Consider the following 27811-nt stretch of genomic DNA (forward strand, 5'->3'; position numbering starts at 1 on the left):
TGACGTTTTGCTGTCCAGTACCATCTGGAACTCTCTCTCTCTCTCTCTCTCTCTCTCTCTCTCTCTCTCTCTCTTTTACTTCCCCCCTCCCACTAAAGCTTTATGTCATTCCAAGCATGTGTGACAATTTTTACCCTTCTATCTACATTATTCTGTGTTTTATTAAGTTTTCAAACTTATACTGACTTTTTGACCACCTGGTATCTGGTATACGAGTTGATTCAGACTGATGACCTCGCCGTTAAGTTCCGAACCCCTCTTCAATCAGTCAGCCAGTTGATTCAGGTCATCCTTGACACCTTACAGCAACTGCATCACTATGTCAAGGAGGTGATATTTTGCTTGGTACCTGGACGTGTCAGGATACAGGGAAACAACATAGCTGACAAAGCAGTCAGAAAAGCGTGTAAGGGTGGTGTTGTACAACAATATGCTGTCGCATTCCATGCTGTCATCTCATTATCTGACAGATGAATTGTTTGTCAGTGGTATACTGTGTGGTTGGAGGTGAAATTCATTGTACATATTTCCTATTAAACAGAACAATATATCAGAAGCAAATCTCAGACCAGATGAGAATGACCGTTCTCTTCACCTTCTTTCTACTGATTGCAAGGAAGAGGTTACACCACAATTCCCAAAGTGCTGGATGGGAGTCGTAGTACAAAACATTGTAAACTACTCCACATGTATAGGTAGTCCCTCGCGCACCATCCCACACACTGTCCTTTCCCTGCTCCCCATGAGAAAGGCATGTTGACTACTCATCATGGTGCTGATAGGCCATGATATTGAGCACTCCACATCCAAAATCATCATTTTCATCATTGTCTTCTTTATTCATGTACTTTAGATCACCTATCAGCTGAAGTAATTTTTGGTCCCTTCTGGGTTTGACATTTATTCTCAAAATGTTTCCTGTAGCATGGGCCAACTGGGGAAAAATGCCTCAAATAATGCTTGCTGCATACAGTGTTAAAGATTGTCTGAAAAACATCTGCATGGTCTCATATATGCCTTAAAAGCCAATCCATCATGGTGGGTCGATGTGTGCCATTTCAGTGTGTGCCCACGACACCACAAAGATCACACTGCCAATGCCTAGCTGTTAGCTGCCCACTCATGTCAAGGAATAGGTGCCTAGCATCTTGGGCCATCAGAATTTCCGGCAACAGTCTTCATGCCAGACGACTTTTGCTGGTGCTGTGTGGTTCCCATACAGAGAGTCCGTAATTGGGGTAGGTGGCATCACCGTGAAACTTCCTGGCAGATTAAAACTGTGTGCTGGACTGAGACTCGAAATCGGGACCTTTGCCTTTCGCGGGCAAGTGCTCTACCATCTGAGCTACCCAAGCACGACTCATGCCCCATCCTCACAGCCTTACTTCTACCTCCACCATGTCTCCGCAATAACCTTTCTTTCAGGAGTGGTAGTTCAGCAAGGTTTGCAGAGAGCTTCCATAAAGTTTGGAAGGTAGGAGACAAGGTACTGGTAGAAGTAAGGCTATGAGGACGGGGCGTGAGTCATACTTGGTAGGCTCAGATGGTGGAGCACTTGCCCGCGAAAGGCAAAGGTCCCGAGTTCAAGTCTTGGTCCGGCACACAATTTTAATCTGCCAAGAAGTTTCATGTCAGTGCACACTCTGCTGCAGAGTGAAAATCTCATTCTGGCATCAGCATGAACTGTAGCAAATTAAACCAACACAGTGGCCTTCATGATCTGGTCATCTCAACAGACTGGTATAGATATTCGAATGTGTGTAGCTACAATCCTGCCCCCATTGGAAGAGGGACAGAAGGGAAAGAATTTATCCAATACCTAGTATGTACTCGAACAGATGGAGATATTTCTACTGTGACAAAACCATTATTTTGTGTGGAACACATTGAAGGTAAATTTGGAGAAGTTGTCATTGAGAAACTTACGCAATGGATCATTACTGATTAAAGCCTTCTCTCCTGCACAGTCCGCAGTTCTACAGGTGTGTGAACAACTGGGTGACATGCAAGTGTCCATTGCCCTCACATAAAAATTTGAGTAAAATTATTAACACCTCTAAAAAAATTCAAATAGCTTGAAGTAAACATAAGCTTAGGATCCTAAAAGAGACCTCTTCTAACTTTGACCTCTGACACTTAGAAATGTAATCAGGCTTGGGATCCAATATAAAGAATCCCATATGGTAAAGAAACTGACACAACTGCTGTTGCATAGCTGTTGGGTGTGGCCCCTGTGGCTGATCCTGTTTTTTTAAAAAGAAGAAGAAGAATAAGAAGAAGAAAAAAGAAAAAGAAACCAGCAGTGGTTAAGCCACCATTGACCATAACAGCACATTTGTAAAATTTTTCATGTGTAGACTTAAATGTTCTACAGAAACTGCTAACTATTTAATGCAAAATATGCTAGACTTAAAACCAGAATTGAACTAGTGCATCAGTAGCATTTTGCACAATAAAAAATACATACTAAAAATTCTCTATAACATGAATCCTGTCCCAAAAAAAGGTCGGACAAACTATGAACTACACCAAAATTTGCACAATGTGACAATGCTGTAAAACTTGAATCTCATTATACGATGTTTTTTGCAGCCATTATGCAACAATTTTACTACAATGATCTCCAGTGCTTTGGTGGTGCACAGCAAAGTTTTGAAGTTTAAGACCTGTTTGATTGTGTAACAATTGTAGCAGAGAAGCAGGCTGTAATGTGTCATTAGGAATTGTGACTAAAAAATTTTCAAGTTCTTCTGACTCTATCCCATTTCCAAGTCATCAGCATTTTTCATATTACCTTCCCCCAAAAGTACTAAGCAACTGTAGAATGTAATAAAAGAAGTAAGATTTGATTTGAATACCAGTGGAGTAGACACAGTAGAGGTGCATCCCCATCTTGTCGGCTATTTCTCTTGGCTGCCTCCCCTCTCCCCCCCCCCCCCCCCCATATGTTCACATTGCAAAACTAAATCTAGTTTCAGGTCGTTTAGAACATGATCTTCCCAATGAAAATGGTTTTTAAAAATTTGCACACAACTTTTTTTGGTAAAAATTGACTTAAAAAATCCAATTTTAGCATTTTTATTAAAATCAGCAACTTTGCCATTGATTTGCAGTCTAAGACGTGTTCGTAAAGTTGTTGCATGCAAAGTTTCAGGTCTATCCCGCAATTATTTCCGGAGATATAAAAAGGTAAACTTTAATTTTTTTTTTTTTTTTTAAGGGTCTATGTCTTCGACCAATTTAGCTTCAAATTATCCATATGAAAATTGTTAGAAATCTTATAGTTTTGCATGACAGAGTGAAAAAAGTTGTGCAAGATGGCCAAGTTTTGTTTCTTTCTAGAAAATATAGCCAGAGATGATATGTCTAAAATTTGCCGAAAGCTTGGGGTCACTGTTGAAAGATGCACTACGGCGCCAAACAAATTACTATATCTCTGCGAGTATTACACTGGCAAAAGTAAAACATCATCAATGTTTATTGGGGACACTCGTGAATCTTCACACAAAATTTTATCAAAAACCGTGATGGTCATGCAGGAACGTCTAGCCCACTTGGCATGGAATGACCCTGCACTAATATTATGCAATAATACAAAGGAGTTTCATGCCAAATGTTGTAAATTTACCAGGTGTGTGCCGCTTAAAACAAATTGCAAAATTATAAGTCGCACACAACTATTTGGATATAGCAACTTGAAACAGAAAAACAGGTTATAACTAAAACATGAGCCTTCAGAAGAGAACTGACAAGACACAAGATGTGCAAAGTATGACAAAATTATTTTTCAAATGGAAATGATACATACTCATAACATAGAATGCATATACGTGTTGTCCACAAATAGAGTTTATCAAATTTATCAAAATCTCATTTTTACCAGAGTTTGAGTGACCCACCTGGAAAGAAAGAAATAGCAAGCTGGCATATGAGCTACATGGCCCACCCATTGTATTCTTTCGCTCTTTATCTTCTGTAAGATAGTTGATTGTTGCATCAGAAGGTAGATTTCCTCGATTTTTCAAACTCCTCCATTCTCCATTATCTAAAACTGGTCCCCATATCTTCCTCCTTACTCTTCTTTCAAATATTAATAGTTTTTCTCTTTCTTGCTTAGTCATGCTCCATGTTTCTGAACCGTATATTACTGCTGGGCATATCACTGTGTTACAGATTTTCATCTTAGTACTCACTGAGATTGATTTAGAGCCAAGCATCTCTCTGAGGGAATGCATGCATTTCATTCCCACTGCTATTCTTTCCGTGATGTCCATCTTTATGTTGTTGCCCATGGTAAACCAAGATCCTAAGTATTTGAAATTTGCCTTATGTTTACTTCAAGCTATTTGAGTTTTTTTAGAGGTTTTAATAATTATACTCAAATTTTTATGTGGGGCAATGGACACTTGCATGTCGCCCAGTTGTTCACACACCTGTAGAACTGCGGACTGTGCAGGAGAGTAGGCTTTAATCAGTAATGATCCATTGCGTAATTTTCTCAATGACAACTTTCCAAATTTATGTTCAAGTCATGCAAGTCTTGAACCTCTTGCCATCCATCTCAAGAAATTCTTCCTGCTCTTGTCTTCTTCCTGATTGCATGAACTCTGTTTTATCTCCGTTCACTTTGAGCCCTACCTTCTGTGCATAATTGTCCATTTTCTGGTATATTTCTTTCAAGTCATGCTTTGATTCACTTAATAGTACTATGTCATCTGCATATGCGAGACAATTGAAGTTACCGTCCATCTCTACTCTAGCCCACTCCTGTTGCCTACACTCATTCATTACTTTCTCTAATATGACATTGAGAAGAACACATGAGAGAGCATCCGCTTGTCTGAGGCCTGTCTCAATCTCGAATGTTTCTGATGTGGCTCCTTGGAATTGTACCGCTGCCTTTGGCCCTTCCATACAAGCTTGCACCATTCTCACTAGCTTCTCAGGGATTCTGAAGTCACACATTGCATTGTATAGGCTATTCCTGTGGATGCTGTCATATGCACGTTGAAAATCGACGAACAGGCTGTAGATATCTTTATCATATTCCCAGTGTTCTTCAAACAATTGTCTTAGTGTGAAAGTGTGATCTATTGTCAATTGGTTTGATTGGAAGCCAACTTGGTACTCCTGTATGTTGTTCTCTATGAATGGTTGCAATTTTCCGAGGATAATGATGGACAGCACCTCATATGTTACATTCAACAAACTGATTCTTCTGTAGTTACCACATTCCATTTTGCTTCCCTTCTTGTATATTGGGCATATTATAGCCAATTTCCATTCTTCTAGCAGTGGCTCCTTCTTCAATATCAACTGGATCAGTTTATATATCACTAAGTGTGAGCTCTCGCCTCCCTCCTTGATTAATTTTGATGTTATTCTGTCCTACCCTGGTGCTTTGTTGTTTCTGAGCCCTTTGATTCCGATCTTCACGTCTTCTTCACTAACTTCCCATTCTTCTTCATCAGTCCTTTCCTCTGTAGTGTGTTCAGGTAATATCTCATCTTGGTCTGGGCAATTCAACAGTTCTGAGAAGTATTCGTTCCATCTTTCTACAACTCTTTCCTTGTCATTTATCAAGTTGCCGTTCTTATCTCTAATGAAGAAAGTTGGGCTCTTAAATCCACGTTTCCAATTTTTTATTTATTGGGAGAATTGCCTTAAGTTCTTGTTTTGGCCCTCTGCCTCAACTTGTTGTAGCAAACTGGTTAGATATATTCTTTTCTCTTCTCTGCTCTTAGGATTTGCTTTGTCTCCCTTCTGATGTTGACAAAATGTTCCCTTTTCTGCTTATTCTCCCTGTCAGCTAGCCAATTCTCCCTCACCTGCCTCCTCTTTCCTGTAGCCTTCTGGCATGTCTCGTTGAACCATTTCCTCTTCTTCATTATTTCCTTTCTTCCCAATATATCCTCCACTACACTTAGACTGGGGACTTTCTTTCTTTCCACCTTTCCTCCACATTCTCTCTTGGTTCCAGGGTCTTTAGGACCTCAAAATGGTTTTCGATTTCTATAGCATATTGTTCTTCAATGGCACTTTCTCGTAGTTTCTCAACAATCAAAGCAGGTTCGAGTGTCCCTTCTTCTTATGCATGTAGGTGAACATGAGTTTAAGCCTGCACACAATGAGGAAGTGGTATGATGCACAGTCAGCTCCTCTATACGATCTTACATCCATGACTCTATGGCTATCGTACTGGTCCACCAAGATGTGATCTATCTGGTTGGTGGTTCTTCCATCTGGTGAACACCATGTTCCCTTATGTATTCTCTTGTGTTCAAAGTAAGTCGAACTTACTCTTAGGTTCTTTGAGATAGCTAAATTGATCATCCTCTGACCATTCTCATTGGTCTCATCATGCAAACTGTGCCTTCCTATGGTTTGTATGTAGCATTCTTCTTTTCCTGCTTTTCCATTAAAATTTCCCAGCACTATCCTGATATTTCTAGTTTATGTGCTCTCAATTGTTTGTTTTGGTTGGTCATAGACCTCTTCCTTTTCTTCATCTGTTTTATCCTCAGTTGGGGCATGAACATTGATGATGAATGTGATGTCTGACACTTGGTTTCCAAGTACTGTGTAGGATATTCTCTTGTTAACAGCTTTGAATTCCTTCACCAAATTTGTCGCATTGTTGTGTATTACAAAACCAGTGCCGAATTCAGGTTTATCTACACATCCGCTGTAGAATAGTGTATATCCATCCTCTTTGTGAGTTCCTTCTCCTAGCTGTCTTGTCTCTTGTACTGCCAGCAGGTCCAGTTTATATCAGTTAATTTCTGAGATCATAGGCTGGATGGTTCCTGGTCTATACAGGCTCTGAACATTCCAAGATCCAAAATTAAAATTTTTAAGTTGTATGCCATTTGTCCTTTGCAGTTTTTGTATTCCATTAAATCCATTCCCGTCTGAGGCAAATTTGTATTTTGTAACAAAGAGTTAGAGTTGTTAGCCCAATGCCCAATCCTTTAGCAAAATTGGTGTAAACTATGAGTAAATGTTGCATTTCTCAGAGGAAGTAGTAACATTTTTACTTTGTAATTCCTAATTAATTCTTTCAACATGAAATTTCGTAAATAATCACAGCAATAATTACACCAAAAAATATCTGTTGGAGTTTGAATTCATTATGTACCAATTGACTGTTTTATGCTACACCTGGATGATATATAATAGAGGGAAACATTCCATGTGGGAAAAATATATCTAAAAACAAAGATGATGTAACTTACCAAATGAAAGCATTGGTATGTTGATAGACACACAAACTCGTACACTAAATTCAAGCTTTCGCAACACGGTTGCTTCATCAGGAAAGAGGGAAGGAGAGGGAAAGACGAAAGGATGTGGGTTTTAAGGGAGAGGGTAAGGAGTCATTCCAATCCCGGAAGCGCACACACACACACACACACACACACACACACACACACACACACACACATATATATATATATATATATATATATATATATAAAACACAAGCAGACATGTAAAGACAAATAGTTTGGACAGAGATGTCACTCGAGGCGGAAGTACAGAGGCAAAGATGTTGTTGAATGACAGGTGAGGTATGAGTGGCGGCAACTTGAAATTAGCGGTGGTTGAGGCCTTGTGGATAATGGGAAGAGAGGATATATTGAAGGGCAAGTTCCCATCTCCGGACTTCTGACAGGTTGGTGTTGGTGGGAAGTATCCATATAACCTGGATGGTGTAACACTGTGCCAAGATGTGCTGGCCGTGCACCAAGGCATGTTTAGCCACAGGGTGATCCTCATTACCAACAAACACTGTCTGCCTGTGTCCATTCATGCGAATGGACAGTTTGTTGCTGGTCATTCCCACATAGAAAGCTTCACAGTGTAGGCAGGTCAGTTGGCTCTGCCTTTGATTGTGTACACCTTTTGGGTTACAAGACTGGAGTAGGTGGTGGTGGGATGGTGCATGGGACAGGTTTTACACCGGGGGCAGTTACAAGGGTAGGAGTCAGAGGGTAGGGAAGGGGGTTTGGGGATTTCTTAGTGATGAACCAAGAGGTTACGAAGGTTAGGTGGATGGCGGAAAGACACTCTTGGTGGAGTGGGGAGGATTTCATGAAGGATGGATCTCATTTCAGGGCAGGATTTGAGGAAGTTGTATCCCTACTGGAGGGCCTCATTCAGAGTCTGATCCAGTCCCGGAAAGTATCCTGTCACAAGTGGGGCACTTTTGGGCTTCTTCTGTGTGACGTTCTGGGTTTGAGGGGATGAGGAAGTGGCTCTGGTTATTTGCTTCTGTACCAGGTCGGGAGGGTAGTTGCAGGATGTGAAAGCTGTTTTCAGGTTGTTGGTGTAATGATTCAGGGATTCAGGATTGGAGCAGATTCGTTTGCCATGAAGACCTAGGCTGTAGGGAAGGGACCGTTTGATATGGAATGGGTGGCAGCTGTCATAATGGAGGTACTGTTGCTTGTTGGTGGGTTTTATGTAGACAGATGTGTGAAGCTGGCCATTGGACAGATGGAGGTCAACGTCAAGGAAAGTGGCATGGGATTTGGAGTAGGACCAGGTGAATCTGATGGAACCAAAGGAGTTGAGGTTGGAGAGGAAATTCTGAAGTTCTTCACTGTGAGTCCAGATCATGAAGATTTCATCAATAAATCTGTACCAAACTCTGGGTTGGCAGGCCTGGGTAACCAAGAAGGCTTCCTCTAAGCGACCCATAAATAGGTTGGCGTACAAGGGGGCCATCCTGGTACCCATGGCTGTTCCCTTTAATTGTTGGTATGTCTGGCCTTCGAAAGTGAAGAAGTTGAGAGTCAGGATGAAGCCTGCCAAGGTAACGAGGAAAGAGGTTTTAGGTGGGGTGGCAGGTGATCGGCGTGAAAGGAAGTGCTCCATCGCAGCGAGGCCCTGGACGTGCCGAATGTTTGTGTATAAGGAAGTGGCGTCAATGGTTACAAGGATGGTTTCCGGGGATAACAAATTGGGTAAGGATTCCAGGCGTTCGAGAAAGTGGTTGGTGTCTGATGAAGGATGGGAGACTGCATGTAATGGGTTGAAGGTGTTGATCTGTGTAGGCAGAGATACGTTGTGGGGGGGGCTTGGTAACCAGCTACAATGGGGCGGCCAGGATGATTGGGTTTGTGAATTTTAGGGAGTAGGTAGAAGGTAGGGGTGCGGGGTGTCAGTGGGGTCAGGAGGTTGATGGAGTCAGGTGAAAGGTTTTGTAGGGGGCCTAAAGTTCTGAGGATTCCTTGAAGCTCCGCCTGGACTTCAGGAATGGGATTACCTTGGCAAACTTTGTATGTAGTGTTGTGTGAAAGCTGACGCAGTCCCTCAGCCACATACTCCCGACGATCAAGTACCGTGGTCGTGAAACCCTTGTCCGCCAGAAGAATGACGATTGATCGGTCAGCCTTCAGATCACGGATAGCCTGGGCTTAAGCTGTAGTGATGTTGGGAGTAGGATTAAGGTTTTTGAAGAAGGACTGAGAGGCAAGGCTGGAAGTGAGAAATTCCTGGAAGGTTTGGAGAGGGTGATTTTGAGGAAGAGGAGGTGGGTCCCACTGTGACGGAGGACGGAACTGTTCCAGGCAGGGTTCAATTTGGATTGTGTCTAGGGGAGTTGGATCATTAGGAGTAGGATTAGGATTATTTTTCTTCGTGGCAAAGTGATATTTCCAGCGGAGAGTACGGGTTTAGGACAGTAAATCTTTGATGAGGGCTGTTTGGTTGAATCTGGGAGTAGGGCTGAAGGTGAGGCCGTTGGATAGGACAGAGGTTTCGGATTGGGAGAGAGGTATGGAGGAAAGGTTAACTACTGAATTAGGGTGTTGTGGTTCCAGATTGTATTGATTAGAATTTTGAGGGGGGAGTGGAGCTGGAAGTGGGAGATTGAGTAGATGGGAGAGACTGGGTCTGTGTGCAATGAGAGGAGGTTGAGGTTTGCTGGAAAGGTTGTGGAGAGTGAGTGAGTTGCCTTTCCGGAGGTGGGAAACCAGGAGATTGGATAGTTTTTTGAGGTGGATGGTGGCATGCTGTTCTAATTTGTGGTTGGCCTGTAGGAGGATGCACTGAACAGCCGGTGTGGATGTGGGAGAGGAAAGATGGAGGACTTTTATTAAGGATAGGAGTTGACGAGTGTGTTCATTGGCTGAGTTGATGTGTAGGTGAAGGATTAGGTGGGTGAGGGCAATGGATTGTTCAGTTTGGAACTGGTATAGGAACTGATGGAAAGAAGGGTTGCAGCCAGAGATGGGAACTTCAAGTGTGAGACCTTTGGGGGTAATGCCAAATGTCAGACAAGCCTGAGTAAATAAAATATGGGAGCGTAATCTGGCTAGGGCGAAGGCATGTTTGCGGAGGGAATGTAAATAAAACTTAATGGGGTCGTTGTGGGGATGTTGTGAGGGTGACATGGTATTAGAAGGTGGAAAGTGTAACATGAGGCTGAAATGAAAATGAAAATAAAAATATATGGGAAGAGATAAAGGTGAACTGGAAAACAACTGGAGATATGATGTGAAAAAAGTCGAAAAAGTGTTGGTTAAAGCTGAGCTATGTTGATCCTGTGGTGAAATTGGGTTGGTAAACAATGATGTGCACAAAGGTTAGGTGGTTGTGTTGCCGCCAAAACACGTTAAAGGGTGGAGAAATTTGGGAAAATTTCGAAAAAACTGCGTGTAAATGTATTAAAAGGAGTGGTTTTGTGGTGGCAGATTATGAAAATGAGGCTAACAATTGTCTGACGAAGAAATAATGACGTTAAAACCTGTGGGAAGCGACTAAAAATGATCAGTGATGTGGGAAAAATGGAAATGGAAATAATGCGAAAGTTGTTAGAACTAGCCAAAATGGCTGTTTAATAGGTGAAAGGAACTGTTTGTGAACTGGGAACGGTGGATTTTATAGCAGCAGTAGTGTTGAAAGCGGAAAAAAAATTAAGTTTATGGTTTGGAAGTGGGTTACATATTATTGAGTATATATAGGCAATATAAAATTGTATGGTGGATTACGGTAAAAAGGAGAAGGTGAATACAAAGGGAAACTACTAGCACAAACAGAAAGAGAAAGTAAGATGACAGAAAAGATTTCGAAATGCAACAGTGACAATAACAAACGTAATTGTTGGGTTCAAATTAATGATATAAATATAATAGAGGGAAACATTCCACGTGGGGAAAAATATATCTAAAAACAAAGATGATGTAACTTACCAAACGAAAGCGTTGGTTTGTTAATAGACACACAAACAAACACACACACACACACACACACACACACACACACACACACACACACACAAAATTCAAGCTTTCGCAACACACAGTTGCTTCTTCAGGAAAGAGGGAAGGAGAGGGAAAGACGAAAGGATGTGGGTTTTAAGGGAGAGGGTAAGGAGTCATTCCAATCCCGGGAGCGGAAAGACTTACCTTAGGGGGGAAAAAAGGACAGTTATACACTCGCGCGCGCACACACACACACACACACACACACACACACACACACACACACATATCCATCCGCACATATACAGACACAAGCAGACATATGTAAAGGCAAAGAGTTTGGGCAGAGATGTCTGTCGAGGCAGAAGTACAGAGGCAAAGATGTTGTTGAATGACAGGTGAGGTATGAGTGGCGGCAACTTGAAATTAGCGGGGGTTGAGGCCTGGTGGGATTTGGAGTAGGACCAGGTGAATCTGATGGAACCAAAGGAGTTGAGGTTGGAGAGGAAATTCTGAAGTTCTTCTTCACTGTGAGTCCAGATCATGAAGATTTCATCAATAAATCTGTACCATACTTTGTGTTGGCAGGCCTGGTTAACCAAGAAGGCTTCCTCTAAGCGACCCATAAATAGGATGGCGTACAAGGGGGCCATCCTGGTACCCATGGCTTTTCCCTTAATTGTTGGTATGTCTGGCCTTCGAAAGTGAAGAAGTTGTGAGTCAGGATGAAGCTGGCTTTGGTTCCATCAGATTCATCTGGCCCTACTCCAAATCCCATGCCACTTTCCTTGGCATTGACCTCCATCTGTCCAATGGCCAGCTTCACACATCCGTCCACATAAAACCCACCAACAAGCAACAGTACCTCCATTATGACTGCTGCCACCCATTCCATATCAAACGGTCCCTTCCCTACAGCCTAGGTCTTCATGGCAAGTGAATCTGCTCCAGTCCTGAATCCCTGAATCATCACACCAACAACCTGAAAACAGCTTTCACATCCTGCAACTACCCTCCCGACCTGGTACAGAAGCAAATAACCAGAGCCACTTCCTCATCCCCTCAAACCCAGAACCTCCCACAAAAGAACCACAAAAGTGCCCCACTTGTGACAGGATACTTTCCGGGACTGGATCGGACTCTGAATGTGGCTCTCCAGCAGGGATACGACTTTCTCAAATCCTGCCCTGAAATGAGATCCATCCTTCATGAAATCCTCCCCACTCCACCAAGAGTGTCTTTCCGCCGCTCACCTAACCTTCGTAACCTCTTGGTTCATCTCTATGAAATCCCCAAACCACCTTCCCTACCCTCTGGCTCCTACCCTTGTTGTTGTTGTTGTTGTTGTTGTCCCCCCAGGGGGTCCACAACTCTTTTGTGGATACGTGTGTAGCGAGCACGGGACCCCGAGCTAATGTGGCCTTCCTTCCTTTCCGGGCTGCATACCTTCCCTTTCCGCATCCTTCCCTATCCCCTATCTTCGCCCCTCCTCCCCTCACCTCTGGCTCTTTCCTTCCCTTTCTCGCTCTCTGGGAGTATGGTTTGTGCCTATGTACGGAGACGGACGCTCGTAAATGTAATGCATTCTTCGCCTTCTCTGCTTGTATGTCTTCATCCTTCCTTTGTCCTTCTCTTTTCCTTCCCTCTTCTCTTTACCCTTTTCTCCGCTGTGGCATTTGATGCCTCTCTTCTTTCCTTTCCCTTTCTTTGTTTTTCCCTTTCTCTTTCTTCCTCCCTGTGCGTGTCTGAAGGCCGATCCACGCATTTTTGTGCGTAGCCGGTGATGGGGTAACGCGTAATTCCCCGCCCCGGGTAGACAGGTAGGATACGTACATACCCCCTGGTAACGGCCAGGCCCAGGGAGGGGTGATTACCCGAGCTGATACCTTCCGAAAGTGCCGATTGGTCCCTCCGTCCGTTTGTCGGGAGGTGTGACCTGAGGTGTGAACAATCACCTAAGGCGGGAGTGCCCTCAGAGAGGGCCCCCACAAGGGAGGAGTGCGCCATAGGAGATGCTGGTAATCATGGGGGATTCTTCCGCAATGGTTTCCTCACCTTCCACTATGTCTGCTCGCAAGTGTAAGTTCACTGAATCTCAGCCACAGACAGTTCTTCCATCGTTGCCACAGTTCCTTGTTGTTTCTCAGTCTGACGAAGGTCACGACTTCTCCACGGTCAACCCTTTCATTATTCAGAAAGGTGTCGACGCAATTGCAGGTCCTGTAAAGTCTTGTTCCAGATTACGGAATGGCACCCTGTTGTTAGAAACAGTCAGTGCCCTCCAGGCACAAAAATTGCTGTGTACTTCACTGCTCCACACCTTCCCTGTCCGGGTTGAAGCGCACCGCACTTTAAATTCGTCGCGTGGAGTCGTTTATACACGCTCCCTCGATGGATTGTCTGACGAAGAAATTCAGCACTACCTGTCTGACCAGGGCGTAATGGCTGTTCATAGAGTTATGAAAAGGGTTGACACGAACATCATTCCAACCCGCACTGTCTTCTTGATCAAAGCAGGCTATGAGATAATTTCTGTTCGCCCTTACGTCCCAAACCCTACACGTTGCTATCGGTGTCAGCGGTTCAATCACACCAGCCAGTCCTGTTCCAATCCGGCCAAATGTGTTACGTGTGGCAAGGATGCCCGTAAGGGTGCTTGTCCACCTCCATCCCCTTGCTGCATCAACTGTATGGGTGACCACGCTGCTTCCTCTCGAGATTGCCCCATTTTTAAAGACGAATACTCATCCAGGAAATCAGAGTGAAGGAAAAGGTGTTGACCTTTGCTGCTTGAAAATTATTCGCCAGTTGACAGCCCACCGTGCCTCCGACAGGAAAATACGGCACTGTCCTTGCTTCTCCTCGGCCAACAAAGGAGGCGGCCACGCAGACTTGCTGTCTCACCTTTAGTGCCACAGTCGTCAGATCGGCCAGCGCAAAGATCGCCCGTTCAACCCCACCACTTTCGCCTGCCCACTCTATGGCTCACCCTTCATCGGGTTCTGCTAAATCTCGAGCCCAAAAGTCAGACACCAAGACTTCAAAAAAAGAGCATACTCGTGAAGATTTTTTATGTACCCCATCTTCACAACCATCGGTTCCTCCTTCATCTAAACATCATATTTCCAAGAAGGCTACTAAGAAACCCAGTTCACCTCCTTCTTCGCCAAGGCGTGTCCCATCTACAGCACCACCTGGCGGAAATCGCCCTCGGCCGTCTTCTGTGTCGCCGAGGCGCACTGCTGATCATCCGGCCGATCTCTGGTGGCAGGAGCTGCTCCTGAACAACCTATGGATCAGGATCTTCTGCCTTTGGCTGAATGCCATTCCATGCTGTCGGTCGCAAGCTCTGAGCAGTCGTTGAGTTGACGGCAACCTTGGTCACATTCCTCCATTTTCTGTTCACTCTATGTCCATTATCCACTGGAATATCCGCAGCATTCGAGCCAATAGGGATGAATTGTCGATCCTCTTACGATCCTACTCTCCGGTCATCTTCTGTCTTCAGGAAACAAAGCTGCGTCCCCATGACCGCTTTGTTCTCCCCCATTTTCAGTCCATCCGATTTGATCTCCCCTCTGTTGAAGGCACTCCAGCCCATGGAGGATTCATGATTCTTCTCCATGATACTGTCCATTATCACCCAATCCACTTGAACACTTCCTTCCAAGCTGTCGCTGTCAGTCTTTCCCTTTCTGGATATACCTTTTCTCTTTGTACTGTATACATTCCATCGTCCACACCAATGGCACGAGCTGATCTCCTTCATCTTCTTGGTCAGCTTCCACCCTCCTATTTGCTGGTTGGGGACTTCAATGCCCACCACCCGCTTTGGGGATCTCCACATCCTTGTCCACGTGGCTCACTATTGCTAGACATCTTCCACGAAACGGAGCTAGTTTGCCTCAACACTGGGATCCCTACATTTTTGTCTGCCTCCACGACAAATTTTTCTCATTTGGACCTTGTGGTCGGTACTGTTCCGCTAGCTCGGCGCTTCAAATGGTTCGCCCTTGATGATACACACTCGAGTGACCACTTTCCATGTGTCCTTAGACTGCAGCCTCAACTGCCATATACGCGCCTGGGCCGCTGGAAGTTTGCCCATACCGATTGGACACTTTTTTCGTCTCTAGCGACATTCGATGATCATCACTTTCCCAGCGTCGACGATGAGGTCACACATATTACCGACGTTATTCTTACAGCTGCGGAACGTTCAATACCACGCACCTCTGAATTGCCCCGGCGCCCCCTAGTTCCTTGGTGGAACAAGGCGTGCCGTGACGCAATACGTGAGCGGCGACATGCTCTTCGCATTTTCCGCCACCATCCTACTTTGGCCAACTGTATCCGCTATAAGCAGTTCCGTGCGCAATGCCGCCGCGTCATCTGCGATAGCAAGAAGGCAAGCTGGAAATTCTTTATTAGCTCATTTAACACCTTCACTCCCTCCTCGGAAGTTTGGAGTCGGCTTCGACGGTTATCAGGCGTGCCTAGTTTCTCCCCGGTCACTGGGCTCACTATTGCGAATGATACATTAGTGGACCCCGTTGCAATTTCTAGCTCATTGGGTCAGCACTTTGCTGAGATTTCGAGCTCTTCAAAATACCCGCCAGCGTTTCTCCCGAAGAAACGTGCAGCGGAAGTGCGACCTCTTGCTTTCTCCTCTCAAAATCGCAAAAGCTACAATACTGTTTTCTCCATGCGGGAACTCCAACATGCACTCTCTTCTTCTCACTCCTCCGCCCCGGGACCGTATGGTATCCATGTCCAAATGTTGCTACATTTATCAACCCATAGTCTGCGTTACCTCCTTTGCCTTTATAATCGAATTTGGACCGACAGTACTTTTCCCAGACGATGGCGGGAAGCTATCGTCGTTCCTGTTCCGAAACCTGGAAAGGACAAACATCTCCCCTCTAGCTATCGTCCCATTTCTCTCACGAGTAGTGTATGTAAGGTTTTGGAGCGTATGGTGAATTGCCGTTTAGCTTGGTGGCTGGAGTCCCGCAGTTTTTTAACACCTGCCCAATGCGGATTCCGAAAGCTTCGTTCTGCAGTTGACCATCTTGTTGCTTTCTCCACTTATATCATGAACAATTTTCTCCGGAAATGCCAAACAGTAGCAATATTTTTTGATCTGGAGAGAGCATACGATACCAGTTGGAGGACAGGCATCCTCCACACACTGTTCTCTTGGGGCTTTCGAGGTCGGCTGCCCCTTTTTCTTCGCGAATTTATGGCAGAGTGCACATTTAGAGTGTGGGTGAACACTACTCTCTCCCGTACTTTCTCCCAAGAAAAAGGGGTACCCCAGGGCTCCGTGCTGAGTGTTGTACTGTTTGCCATTGCCATAAATCCAATTATGGATTGTCTCCTTCCTGATGTCTCGGGCTCCCTCTTTGTGGACAATTTTGCAATCTACTACAGCTCTCAACGGACCAGCCTTCTTGAACGACGTCTTCAAGGATGTCTCGATCGCCTCCACTCTTGGAGCATCGAAACCGGCTTCCGTTTTTCTCCCAGTAAGACCGTTTGTGTTAATTTTTGGCGACGTAAGGAGTTTCTTCCACCCTCCTTACATCTAGGACCTGTCAACCTTCCGTTTTCGGACTTCGCTAAATTCTTGGGTCTTATGTTTAACAGAAAACTGTGCTGGTCCTCCCACGTTTCCTATCTTTCGGCTCGCTGTCTGCGATCCCTCAACACCCTCCGTGTCCTGAATGGTACCTCCTGGGGAGCGGACCGAGTGGTCCTTCTCCGCCTCCATCGCGCCTTAGTGCACTCGAAATTGGACTATGGAAGCATAGTCTACTCCTCTGCTCGGCCGTCTATTCTTCGGCGTCTCGACTCTATCCACCACCGTGGATTACGTTTAGTGTCTGGAGCTTTTTACACCAGCCCTGTGAAAAGCCTTTACGCTGAGACTGCTGAACCTCTGCTGTCCAATCGGCGAGCAGTCCTTCTGAGTCGTTATGCTAGCCATCTGTCTTCCATGCCTGCTAATCCAGCCCATGACATTTTTTTCGACACCTCCTTTGATGTAGGGTATGCAGGCTGCCCCTCCTCCCTACTACCACTGGGAGTCCGCTTCCGTCAACTGCTCCATTCTCTTTCCTTCCGCTTTCCTAAAACCTTCTTGACAACTTGGGGTACAGCACCGCTTTGGCTCCATCCCCGGATCTGCCTGCTCCGTGACCTTTGTCAGTTTCCCAAGGATGGTACCCCTTCACTTGTTTATCATCGGGCATTTTCTGCTCTATGTGCACAAATGAAGGAAGCCACATTTATTTACACTGATGGCTCAAAAACATCGTTAGGTGTAGGGAGTGCCTATATTGTTGGCAACACCCCAAATCAATTTCGGCTTCCCGACCAGTGTTCGGTTTATACTGCGGAGCTTCAGCTGTTCTCCAGGCTGTCCACTACATCCGCCGCCATCAGCGGATACAGTATGTTATCTGTTCAGATTCTCTCAGCTCTCTCCTCAGTCTCCAAGCTCTTTACGCTGTCCACCCTCTGGTCCACCGGATTCAGGACTGTCTGCGCTTGCTCCACCTGGGGGGCGTCTCGGTGGCGTTCCTCTGGCTCCTGGGACACGTTGGTATCTGTGGAAATGAGGCGGCCGATATAGCGGCCAAGGCTGCAGTCTCTCTTCTTCAGCCAGCTATTCAATCGATTCCCTTCGCCGATCTACGGAGCGTTTTATGTTGTCATGTTGTTCTTTTATGGCACGCACATTGGTCGACACTTCCCCATAAAAGCTCTTCCTTGTGCTTGGACCTCTTCCTCCCGAATGCGTCGTCGGGAGGAGGTAATTTTGACTAGACTCCGGATAGGGCACTGTCTTTTTAGCCATCGACATCTTTTAAGCGGCGATCCTCCCCCACTCTGTCCCCACTACTCTCAGCTGTGGACAGTAAGACACCTTTTAATTGAGTGCCCCTATTTTACTCCGTTACGCGCCCGTGTACAGCTGTCACCTGATATATCGTCAATTTTAGCAGGTGACACGCACTCGGCCGATCGCGTTCTTGAGTTTATTAGTGCCAGTGAAATGACGTCAGTCATTTGAAGCTTTTTTTGGGGACAACCAACCCCTTTCTGTAGTGGATGTTTAAGCCTTCCTTCTGCATTTAGTTTCTCCAATTTTTTGAGTTTCGTTCCCATTGCTGCTGGTTTCCATTTTCGTTTTTTTCTGTTTCCTAAGTCACGGACCGGGCGCTAATGACCATAGCAGTTTTTTGCCCTAAAACCAAAACAAAAAAAAAAACCTACCCTTGTAACCGCCCCCAGTGTAAAACCTGTCCCATGCACCCTCCCACCACCACCTATTCCAATCTAAAAGGTGTACAGAATCAAAGGCAGAGCCACGTGTGACAGCACCCACATGATTTACCAACTGACCTGCCTACACTGTGAAGCTTTCTATGTGGGAATGACCAGCAACAAACTGTCCATTCGCATGAATGGACACAGGCATACAGTGTTTGTTGGTAATGAGGATCACCTTGTGGCTAAACATGTCTTGGTGCACGGCCAGCACATCTTGGCACAGTGTTACACCGTCCGGGTTATCTGGATACTTCCCACCAACACCAACCTATCAGAACTCCGGAGATGGGAACTTGCCCTTCAATATATCCTCTCTTCCTGTTACCCACCAGGCCTCAACCTCCGCTAATTTCAAGTTGCCGCCACTCATACCTCACCTGTCATTCGACAACATCTTTGCCTCTGTACTTCCACCTCGACTGACATCTCTGCCCAAATTCTTTGCCTTTACATATGTCTGCTTGTGTCTGTATATGTGCGGATGGATATGTGTGTGTGTGCGCGCGCGAGTGTATACCTGTCCTTTTTTCCCCCCTAAGGTAAGTCTTTCCGCTTCCGGGATTGGAACGACTCCTTACCCTCTCCCTTAAAACCCACATCCTTTCGTCTTTCCCTCTCCTTCCCTCTTTCCTGATGAAGCAACAGTGTGTTGTGAAAGCTTGAATTTTGCGTGTGTGTTTGTGTTTGTTTGTGTGTCTATCAACATACCAACGCTTTCGTTTGGTAAGTTACATCATCTTTGTTTTTATGTATATATGACAGGTGAGGTATGAGCGGCAGCTACTTGAAATTAGCGGAGGTTGAGGCCTGGTGGGTAATGGGAAGAGAGGATATATTGAAGGGCAAGTTCCCATCTCCGGAGTTCTGATAGGTTGGTGTTAGTGGGAAGTATCCAGATAACCCGGAGGGTGTAACACTGTGGCAAGATGTGCTGGCCATGCACCAAGACATGTTTAGCCACAGGGTGATCCTCATTACCAACAAACACTGTCTGCCTGTGTCCGTTCATACGAATGGACAATTTGTTGCTGGTCATTCCCACATAGAAGGCTTCACATAGTTAATTAATTAAACCATTAACTTTTATTAGTCTGTGATGTTATGTTTCAGAATTGTTACATATAAGACTTCTGCCATTCTGTTGCTGAAAATATTAATATTTCAAAAGATTGTTGATGCAGCTTGCTAAGAAAATAAAACAATTAACCTTAAATTGTTCATTTCTTCATTCACTTTTCATTTCAGTTGTATATTTCCAGACATTTTCTCTGTACGTTGTTCCAGTCCTCAAAGCTTCATGTACACTTTTTTCGTCGTAGCTCTTGTAGAATGAATTATTCTAAATTTGTTTTTAATGCCCTTGTTTAGTCCTGCTGTCAGTTCTTCCGTGACTATAGTAATTTTAATAAACACTGGTTTTGCATTTAATTTATGCATGGAAAGTCTGGAGAGTTTCCATGGTAATTCATTGAAATGTTACAGTTCCTTTCCATCAAATGAAAAAGAAGTAGTATTTCATCAAAGTTGCTGTTCTTCAAAGAGGAAATGCGCTAAAATCTTGGCACAAACTCTTTTTCCCCTGTAACATTATGTTGAATGGTGTCAGTTAGTGTTACTGATGTTCCGTATGTAATTAACATCTTAAAAATCAGGCAAATAAATCCTGATAGAGTCTTGAAAAACTTAGTTTTAGATGACAAATCATCAAATTACAGAAGCTAATACATTATTTTTTAAAAAATCTACAGTGCTATCTTTCTTTTATATCTGAAGCAAAATTGATTTTTCAGTGAATTTTCTTCACTTACTGTATTTATTAAGAGATTTGATACAAAAAGTCTTGTTAACATAGCTTACCTTTTGAGGGACATTAGAGTGCTAAAGGTGATTCTTATCTGTTTCAGGCATGGATGGGCAACTGGAATGGGAGCGATAAGGTCACCTCATGTCAAAGTAATTTGCCCAACGGCGTAAGTTTGAAGAATTGAGGCACATTAAATTTGTAGTCTGCTCCAAACCGAATAATATTTTATAGCCATATTTGGAAAAGAATTAGCAGTACACTGCTGAAATATATACATTGATAAACCAGAACATTATGACCACCCACCCAACAGCCAGTATGTCCACCTTTGGCACAGACAACAAGTGGCGACGTGACATGGCAAGGAAGCAGTGAGGTCTTGGGAGGTTGCTGGAGGGAGTTGGCACCACACCTGCGCACGCACACACACACACACACACACACACACACACACACACACACACACACACACACACACACCACCTAGTCCTGTGAATTCCAGGGGAATGAGCTCTGATGCCACCTTCAATCTCATCCCAGATATGTTCGATCAGGTTCAGATATGTCAAATTGGGGAGACAGAACATAACTGGAATGTGCCAGTATGTTCCTCGAACCACTCCATCACACTCGTGGCCTTATTACGTGGCACATTATTTTGTTGAAAAATGCCATTGCCGTCGGGAAGCATGATCGTCATAAGGGGTGTACGTGGTCTGCAATCAATGTATGCTACTCCTTGGATGTCAAGGTGCCTTGCATGAGCTCCACTGTACCTGTGGATGCCAACGTGAATGTTCCCACAGCAAACTGGAGCTGCTGCCAGTTTGTCTCCGTCCCACTGTACAGGCATCAAGGAGCTGTTCCCCTGGAAGACGATGGATTCACACCGTCCCATCGGTATTGAAGAAGGTATCTGTATTCATTAGACCATGCAACACTCTGCCACTGTGCCACCATCCAGTGCCAATGCTCACATGCCTATTTCAGTTGTAGATGTCGATGTCATTGTATTAACGTTGGCATGCATGGGTCGTCGACTGTGGAGGCCCATTGTTAGAAGAGTTCGGTGCACTGTGTGATCAGACACTTTTTCGCTGCCCAGCATTACAGTCTGATGTTAGTTCCGCCACAGTTCACTGCCTGTTCTGTTTTACCAGTCTGCCCAGCCAACAACATGCGACAACTGTAATGAGGCGTGGCCACCCAACTCCACGACATAGGGATGTTGTTTCTCCTTGGCTTCGCCACATGTTGAAAAACTCTCACCATAGCACTCCTCAAACACCTGACAAGTTGTGTAGTTTCTGAAATGCTTATTCAGAGCCTCCAGGCCATCACAATTTGCCTTCAGCCATACTCAGATTGCACACCTTCTCCTTTCTACACACGGATAGCACACTGACTGATACAACATGCACTGTGCTTGCGTCTAACAGTCATTCCTCGCCAGGTAACACTAGCACCTGGACAGGTTTATATTGATAGGTCAGTAGTCATAATGTTCTGGTTCATCAGTGTATAATTTTATTTTGTATTTTTCCTAGCATTTCCTTCTTGAAAAAGAGTATATCAGCATTCTTTTAACTAATGATGAATCACATATTATTAATTTTCAGTGATTAAAATACAGATTAAATTAGTAGAAATACATTTTACTGTGGAATTCCCATACAAACATCTTACTAAAAAATATTTAAAGTAAGTAATCGGATAACTGCAAACATATTGTGTTGTATCATGGGCCAACTAGCTGGTACACTTATATCATTGTTCAGAAACACATTGGCAAGAATTAAGAAATATTTTTTTCCCTTATGTTACAGCCAAAAACATTTATTTTAATAGTCTAAATATAATACCTATATTAGTACAATAGCAAATATAAAATTACCATCAAACAATGGAAAATCCAGGATGGAATGTAATAATATTATGAAAACGAAAGTTGCTACCCACCATATAACGGATTTGCTGAGTCACAGATAGGTACAACAAAAAGACTGTCACAAATATAGCTTTCGGCCATTAAGGTCTTCATCAACAATAGATGTGCGCACGCACACACACACACACACACACACACACACACACACACACACACACACACACACACACACACACACTCTGCAGTGTCAGGCAACTGAAACCACACCGCAGGCAGCAGCATCACCGCATGAAGGGCGTGGTGACTGGGTAGGGGTAGGGAGGAGGCTGGGGCAGGGAGGGCGAGGAATAGTATGGTGGGGGTGGCGGACAATTGAGTGTGCTGCAGGTTAGATGGAGGGCAGGTGGGGGGGGGGGGGAACTAGTAGAAAAGGAGAGAAGTAAAAAGACTGCGTGTTATGGTGGAATGACAGCTGTGTAGTGCTGGAATGGGAACAAGGAAGGGGCCGGATGGTTGAAGACAGTGACTAATGAACGTTGAGGCCAGGAGGGTTATGAGAATGTAGGGTGTCCCACATACTGTTCCTGCGTTGTTGCTTCGCTCACAGAATCCCCCCCAAATGGCCTTACCATCAAATTACCCATCTCTAGCTGCGACCCCTTCTTCCACAATGACCTCCACCTATTCATATTCTGTCAGATCTTGGCCCCTCACCAACATAGTCCTGCAAAACCATACCAACCAAGCCCAAACCTCCTTGCCGTACCTTCTCTCCATCCACAAAATTGCTGTGCAGTCTCAAATTTCTGGAACCGATAACACACACTGAAACTCTTGCCCTGCAGGAACTTCAGCAACATGCACAATGCCACCTCAAAAGGCTCTCTCCATCCTGCTCACATCCTACTCCCACCTTGGAGTACCACAGTCCACCACCTGTATACCAACCTCTAAACCTCCCCTGCATCCCCTCATACCTGACAAACAGTGCCTCGCAGTCCTTCTACACTTACGCCATCCTCCAAATCGCACTCCCACCACCACACGGAATCCAGAATCTAAACAGACCCATAACACAACCATCAACTTTTCATCCAGAAGTCTTAGTCCCACAGAAATATCAGTCCTTTCCAAAGGCCTCACCTGTTGCCCCACTCCCAAATTAAGTCGTGCAGGACTTGTTAAAGACCTTCTGCCCTACTGCCCATTGCTACAGTGGAAACACTTTCACCACCAATCCTACCAGACTCAACCAAAGACCAATACTGAACCCTACCTAACTCAGTTCACTCCTCCATCCAAGCATAATCCACTTCCACTGCTCCCAAATCGCCCCCTGTTACTTTCCAGAATTTCTTAACCTTGAACCTTGCCTCACCATCATTCCCCAAATCCCTCAACATGCAAACTAACCTAACATCCACAGAAAGAACCGCAGTCCACCATCTAAAAACAGATCCTGATCTTATAATCCTACCTGCAGACAAAGGCACCACCATTGTTGTTTTGAACTGCAAGGATTACGTGGCAGAAGGACTCCGTCAGCTGTCAGATACTTCCATCTACAAACCATGCCACATTGACCCCATTCCAGAAATCAAGCAGCATCTCCAGTCACTACTCAAATCCATAGGCCCATCCCAGAATCTATCGCCAGAGCCCATATCTCTACTCACCCCTACCACTCCCTCCACTTCCACCTTCTACATGCTTCCTAAAGTCCATAAACCTCACCACCCAGGACACCCTATTGTGGCTGGTTACTGTGCCCCCACTGAGAGAATCTCTTCTCTCACAGACTAACACCTTCAACCCATTAACCGGAACCTACCCTCCTATTTAAAAGATACCAACAATTTCCTGCACCGACTCTCCACAGTTCCTGTCCCCTTACCACACGGTGTCCTGCTCATCACTATTGATGCCTCCTTCCCACCCCCCTTTACACTAACATTCCTAAAGCCCATGACCTTACTGTTAGTCCCACTGTGCGACAGTTTCCAAATCGAAACTTCCTTCCTAGTCACCATCACCAACTATATCCTCACCCAGAATTACTTCTCCTTTGAAGACATTACCTATGTACAAATCCAGGTTACGGCTATGGGCACCATCCTATGGCAACCTAATCATAGGCAGTCTAGAGGAATCCTTCCTAAAAACCCAGAATCCGAAACCCCTTATCTGGTTCAGATTCATTGCTGACATCTTTGTGATCTGGATCAAGGTTGACAACACCCTACCCGCATTCCTCTGGAACCTCAACAACTTCTCCCCCAGCAAGAAGCCACCTTGCATCTGCAGTGATGTCCGGTCCCTCTCGAAATACACTGATGGTCTCACTGAAGCCTCCACAGACTGTTATCGTCCCAACCTCGTATAAAAGCAAATTCCTGTGCCATATCTTTCCAGTTTCCCACCACCTCCCAAAATCCCACCGTCCTGCCACAGGAGAGCACTCCCCTCATAACACAATACCACCCAAGACGAGAGCAACTGAATTACATTCTCTGCCAGGGTTTTGACTACCTCTCGTCGTGCCCTGAAATGAAAAATGTTCTGCCCACTATCCTTCCGAACTCTCCGACAGTGGTATTCCGCTGTCCACCGAACCTACACTATATACTAGTTTATCCTTACACAACCCCTGCTCCCAACCCCTTACCTCATAGCTCATACACCTGTAATAGACCTAGATGTAAGACTTGTCCCATACAAAACATCACCTTTCCCATCAAAGGTAGGGCTACCTGTGAAACCAGTCAGGTGATCTACAAGTTAAGCTGCAAACACTGAGCTGTGTTCTATGTGGACACGACTACCAACAAGCTGTCTGTCTGCATGAATGGCCACCTACAAACTGTGGCCAAGGAGCAAGTGGACCACCCTGTTGCTGAACACGTTGCCAAAAATGACATCCTAAATTTCAGTGACTGCTTCCCAGGCTGTACCATATGGACCCTTCTTACTAACACCAGCTTTTCTGAACTTTCTCTGCAATACATCCTGTGTTCCTTTAACCGTCCTGGCCTCAACCTTCATTAGTCACTGTCCTCACCAATCCAGCCCTTCCCTGTTCCCATTCCACCATCATGCCCAGTCTTTTTACTTCTGTCCTTTTCCACTACTCCCCCCCCCCCCCCATTCCCCAGCTCTCCCCTACCCTCTGTCTACTCTGCAGCACTTCACTGTCCACCAACCCCAACATACTATCCCTCCCCCTCCCCGCCCCGGCATCCTCCGTACTCCCACCCAGTCACCACTCCCTTCATGTAGTGGTGCTGCTGCTCACACTGTGGTTTCAGTTGCCTGAGACTGCAGTCGTGTGTGAGAGAGTGGTGTGTGTGTGTGTGTGTGTGTGTGTGTGTGTGTGTGTGTGTGTGTGTGTGTGTGCGCGTGCGCGTGCGTGTGTTGTTAAATTACAAACAAAGCAACAACAAACCAAACAAAAGTAATACCCATTACCACTAGGCTACTCCGTGACTAACTTTAGTTTCTCTAAGATGATTTTTCAAAAACAATGTTTTGTGAAGTAATGGTGGAGCTTGGAAGAACAACTCCAGCATTAAAGAAAAACTGCAAGTTCACCTCATGTACTAAAACTCTCTATATATTCCTAATAGCCGTAGGAGGTGACATAAATGTGCAGTTCAACTGATCTTGCATTTTCACTCAAGACTGCAAGGGACAAGGTAGACATTTCTTGGCATACCTTTGTGAATGAATGCATAGGATTTCCCCCTACCCCTGTTCTATGCAGTTCTGCCGCTGATGATGTTTCTCATAGAAGATAATTTCCAGCTCTGGAAATGTCCAGAACTGGAAAAATTCTAATTATGTAGCTATGATTAGATGTAAGAGTACAAAATCCATTTTTAATCATTTTCTATGATGCCATTATGGTGTTTGTATTGATAAATACATTTGAATAATTCACAATTATTCAGTTTTGGTACACTTAGTTTTATAGAATACTGAAAATAGTGTGTGGCTGACACAAGGTCCAAAACCAGGAATAAATCCTAATGCTGTGATGCACTTTCTTGGGTCCCAACAAGAATTGCTAGCAAATTTCGTATGGTTTTGGTGGTAGTGTCCCCATCATCATTTTTTTCTTATTGCAATTAGTCTACTGCATAGTGTAACAGTAGTAAAGGAGCTTTAATGAATAGACTGCCCCAAACATTTATTGTGTTAAAAGTGGATTGTAATAATTACTGTTTGATACAGAAAGAGTTGTTGTTTCATGCCTATATGATGGATGGTCCCCAGCATCCATGATTGCTATGATAGGTATGTTCTTATGCCTTGTTTGGCACCTCGCACTACCAGCACATGTATGGTGGCATATGGTTGACAAGTCTTGCTGTCTGCTTGTCAGCTGTGGGAATTGCCTCCAGACTAGTTGCTCTAGTGATCTGTATCACTGGTCAAGACAACAACTTATTCATCTTAAATGCATTACTCGAATATACTGTGAAAAAGGACAAATAAATAGTGTCTGAAATAAGAGGAATCTCACAACCTTTAATGTGATCTGAGGCGTTACTTGTTAGACAGCTATGAGTGTTTTCCCCCATTTTCTGCATCTTTAACTCTTTTATGATGAATTTCTGATACCCTATTTCTGAGACTTGTTGGATGTTTGTGTCTAGTGTTCAAAAGTCAGCTCACCATTTTGGTTTAGAAAAATTGTAAGAGAGACAGAAATATCCCACTGGACATCAAAGCAAACTGTTATACAGCATTCTGAAAATTTGTGTGATCTGGTCAAAATTAAATATTTTTAATCATTGTTAATTAACTGTAAATGTCAGTGGTGTTTCATTGAAAGACTTTTGTGGCTTCATTTACACTTCTATTGGTAGAATGTTGTAAAAACCTGCATCTATCAATCAAGCTGTTTCCTAGGTGATGAGTATCTTCCTTGTCGATTATATCCTCGAAGTGGCAACATGCCTCCAGGCATAACTTGTTGTTCCATTGAATTTAGGCTTACTTTTTAGCTTCTTCATCTGAAGTGTGTCTATACAGGAGTCTTCAACCTCATTGGATATGCTATGTGGCACTAGGAAGCCTGGAAACTCACCTACTGTCTCATCTCTTCCATCTTCCTGTTACAACTCACGTTCGTTAACAAACAAAGAGGGAAGGTATTCTGGAATATTCTTTTCTTTGCTGTGTGATATTTTCATTGGAAAACTTAATGTTAACTCATCAGCTGTTGATTCAACAGAGATAGAAAAGGGTCCTAGTCCTAACACTTCGTGCAAAATTGTTCTGTTACTTGATGTATGATGAAGAAAGAAATGTAGTTTGATAATATAAGGTACTGTTGCCACTGTGCCATGAACAACAAACCAAAATAAATGTAAAAAATAGAAAATTGGTAAAATGCTAAAGAAAACAGTGTGCAAAGCAAGAACAAAAAAAGTAAGCCCTCTCCTATAATTTACATGAATAAATTTTGAAAACTACGAAAATCACTGGCAGTAGCAGTTTCGGTCTCAGTACATTACACACAGTGATGAGTACAGCTTGTTCAATTTGTTGTACTCATCTCTTTGTTCA

The 27811-nt window shown here is 44.3% G+C and overlaps 1 protein-coding gene across 3 annotated transcripts in view; it reads left to right on the forward strand.

The window, feature by feature from the left end:
- LOC124787689 (acyl-protein thioesterase 1) overlaps window positions 1–27811 on the forward strand; it is a 148831-nt gene that overhangs the window by 36864 nt on the left and 84156 nt on the right. For all 3 annotated transcript variants that reach the window (XR_007015991.1, XR_007015990.1, XM_047254516.1), the window contains exon 3: window positions 20453–20518. Coding sequence is in view for 1 of the 3 variants with exons in the window: in XM_047254516.1 (XP_047110472.1) it covers window positions 20453–20518 (66 nt within the window). In the remaining 2 variants the exon portion in view is untranslated. The remainder of the gene's footprint in view (window positions 1–20452; window positions 20519–27811) is intronic.

The sequence above is a fragment of the Schistocerca piceifrons genome, chromosome 3 (genome assembly GCF_021461385.2).
Source record: "Schistocerca piceifrons isolate TAMUIC-IGC-003096 chromosome 3, iqSchPice1.1, whole genome shotgun sequence".
NCBI lineage: Eukaryota > Metazoa > Arthropoda > Insecta > Orthoptera > Acrididae > Schistocerca > Schistocerca piceifrons.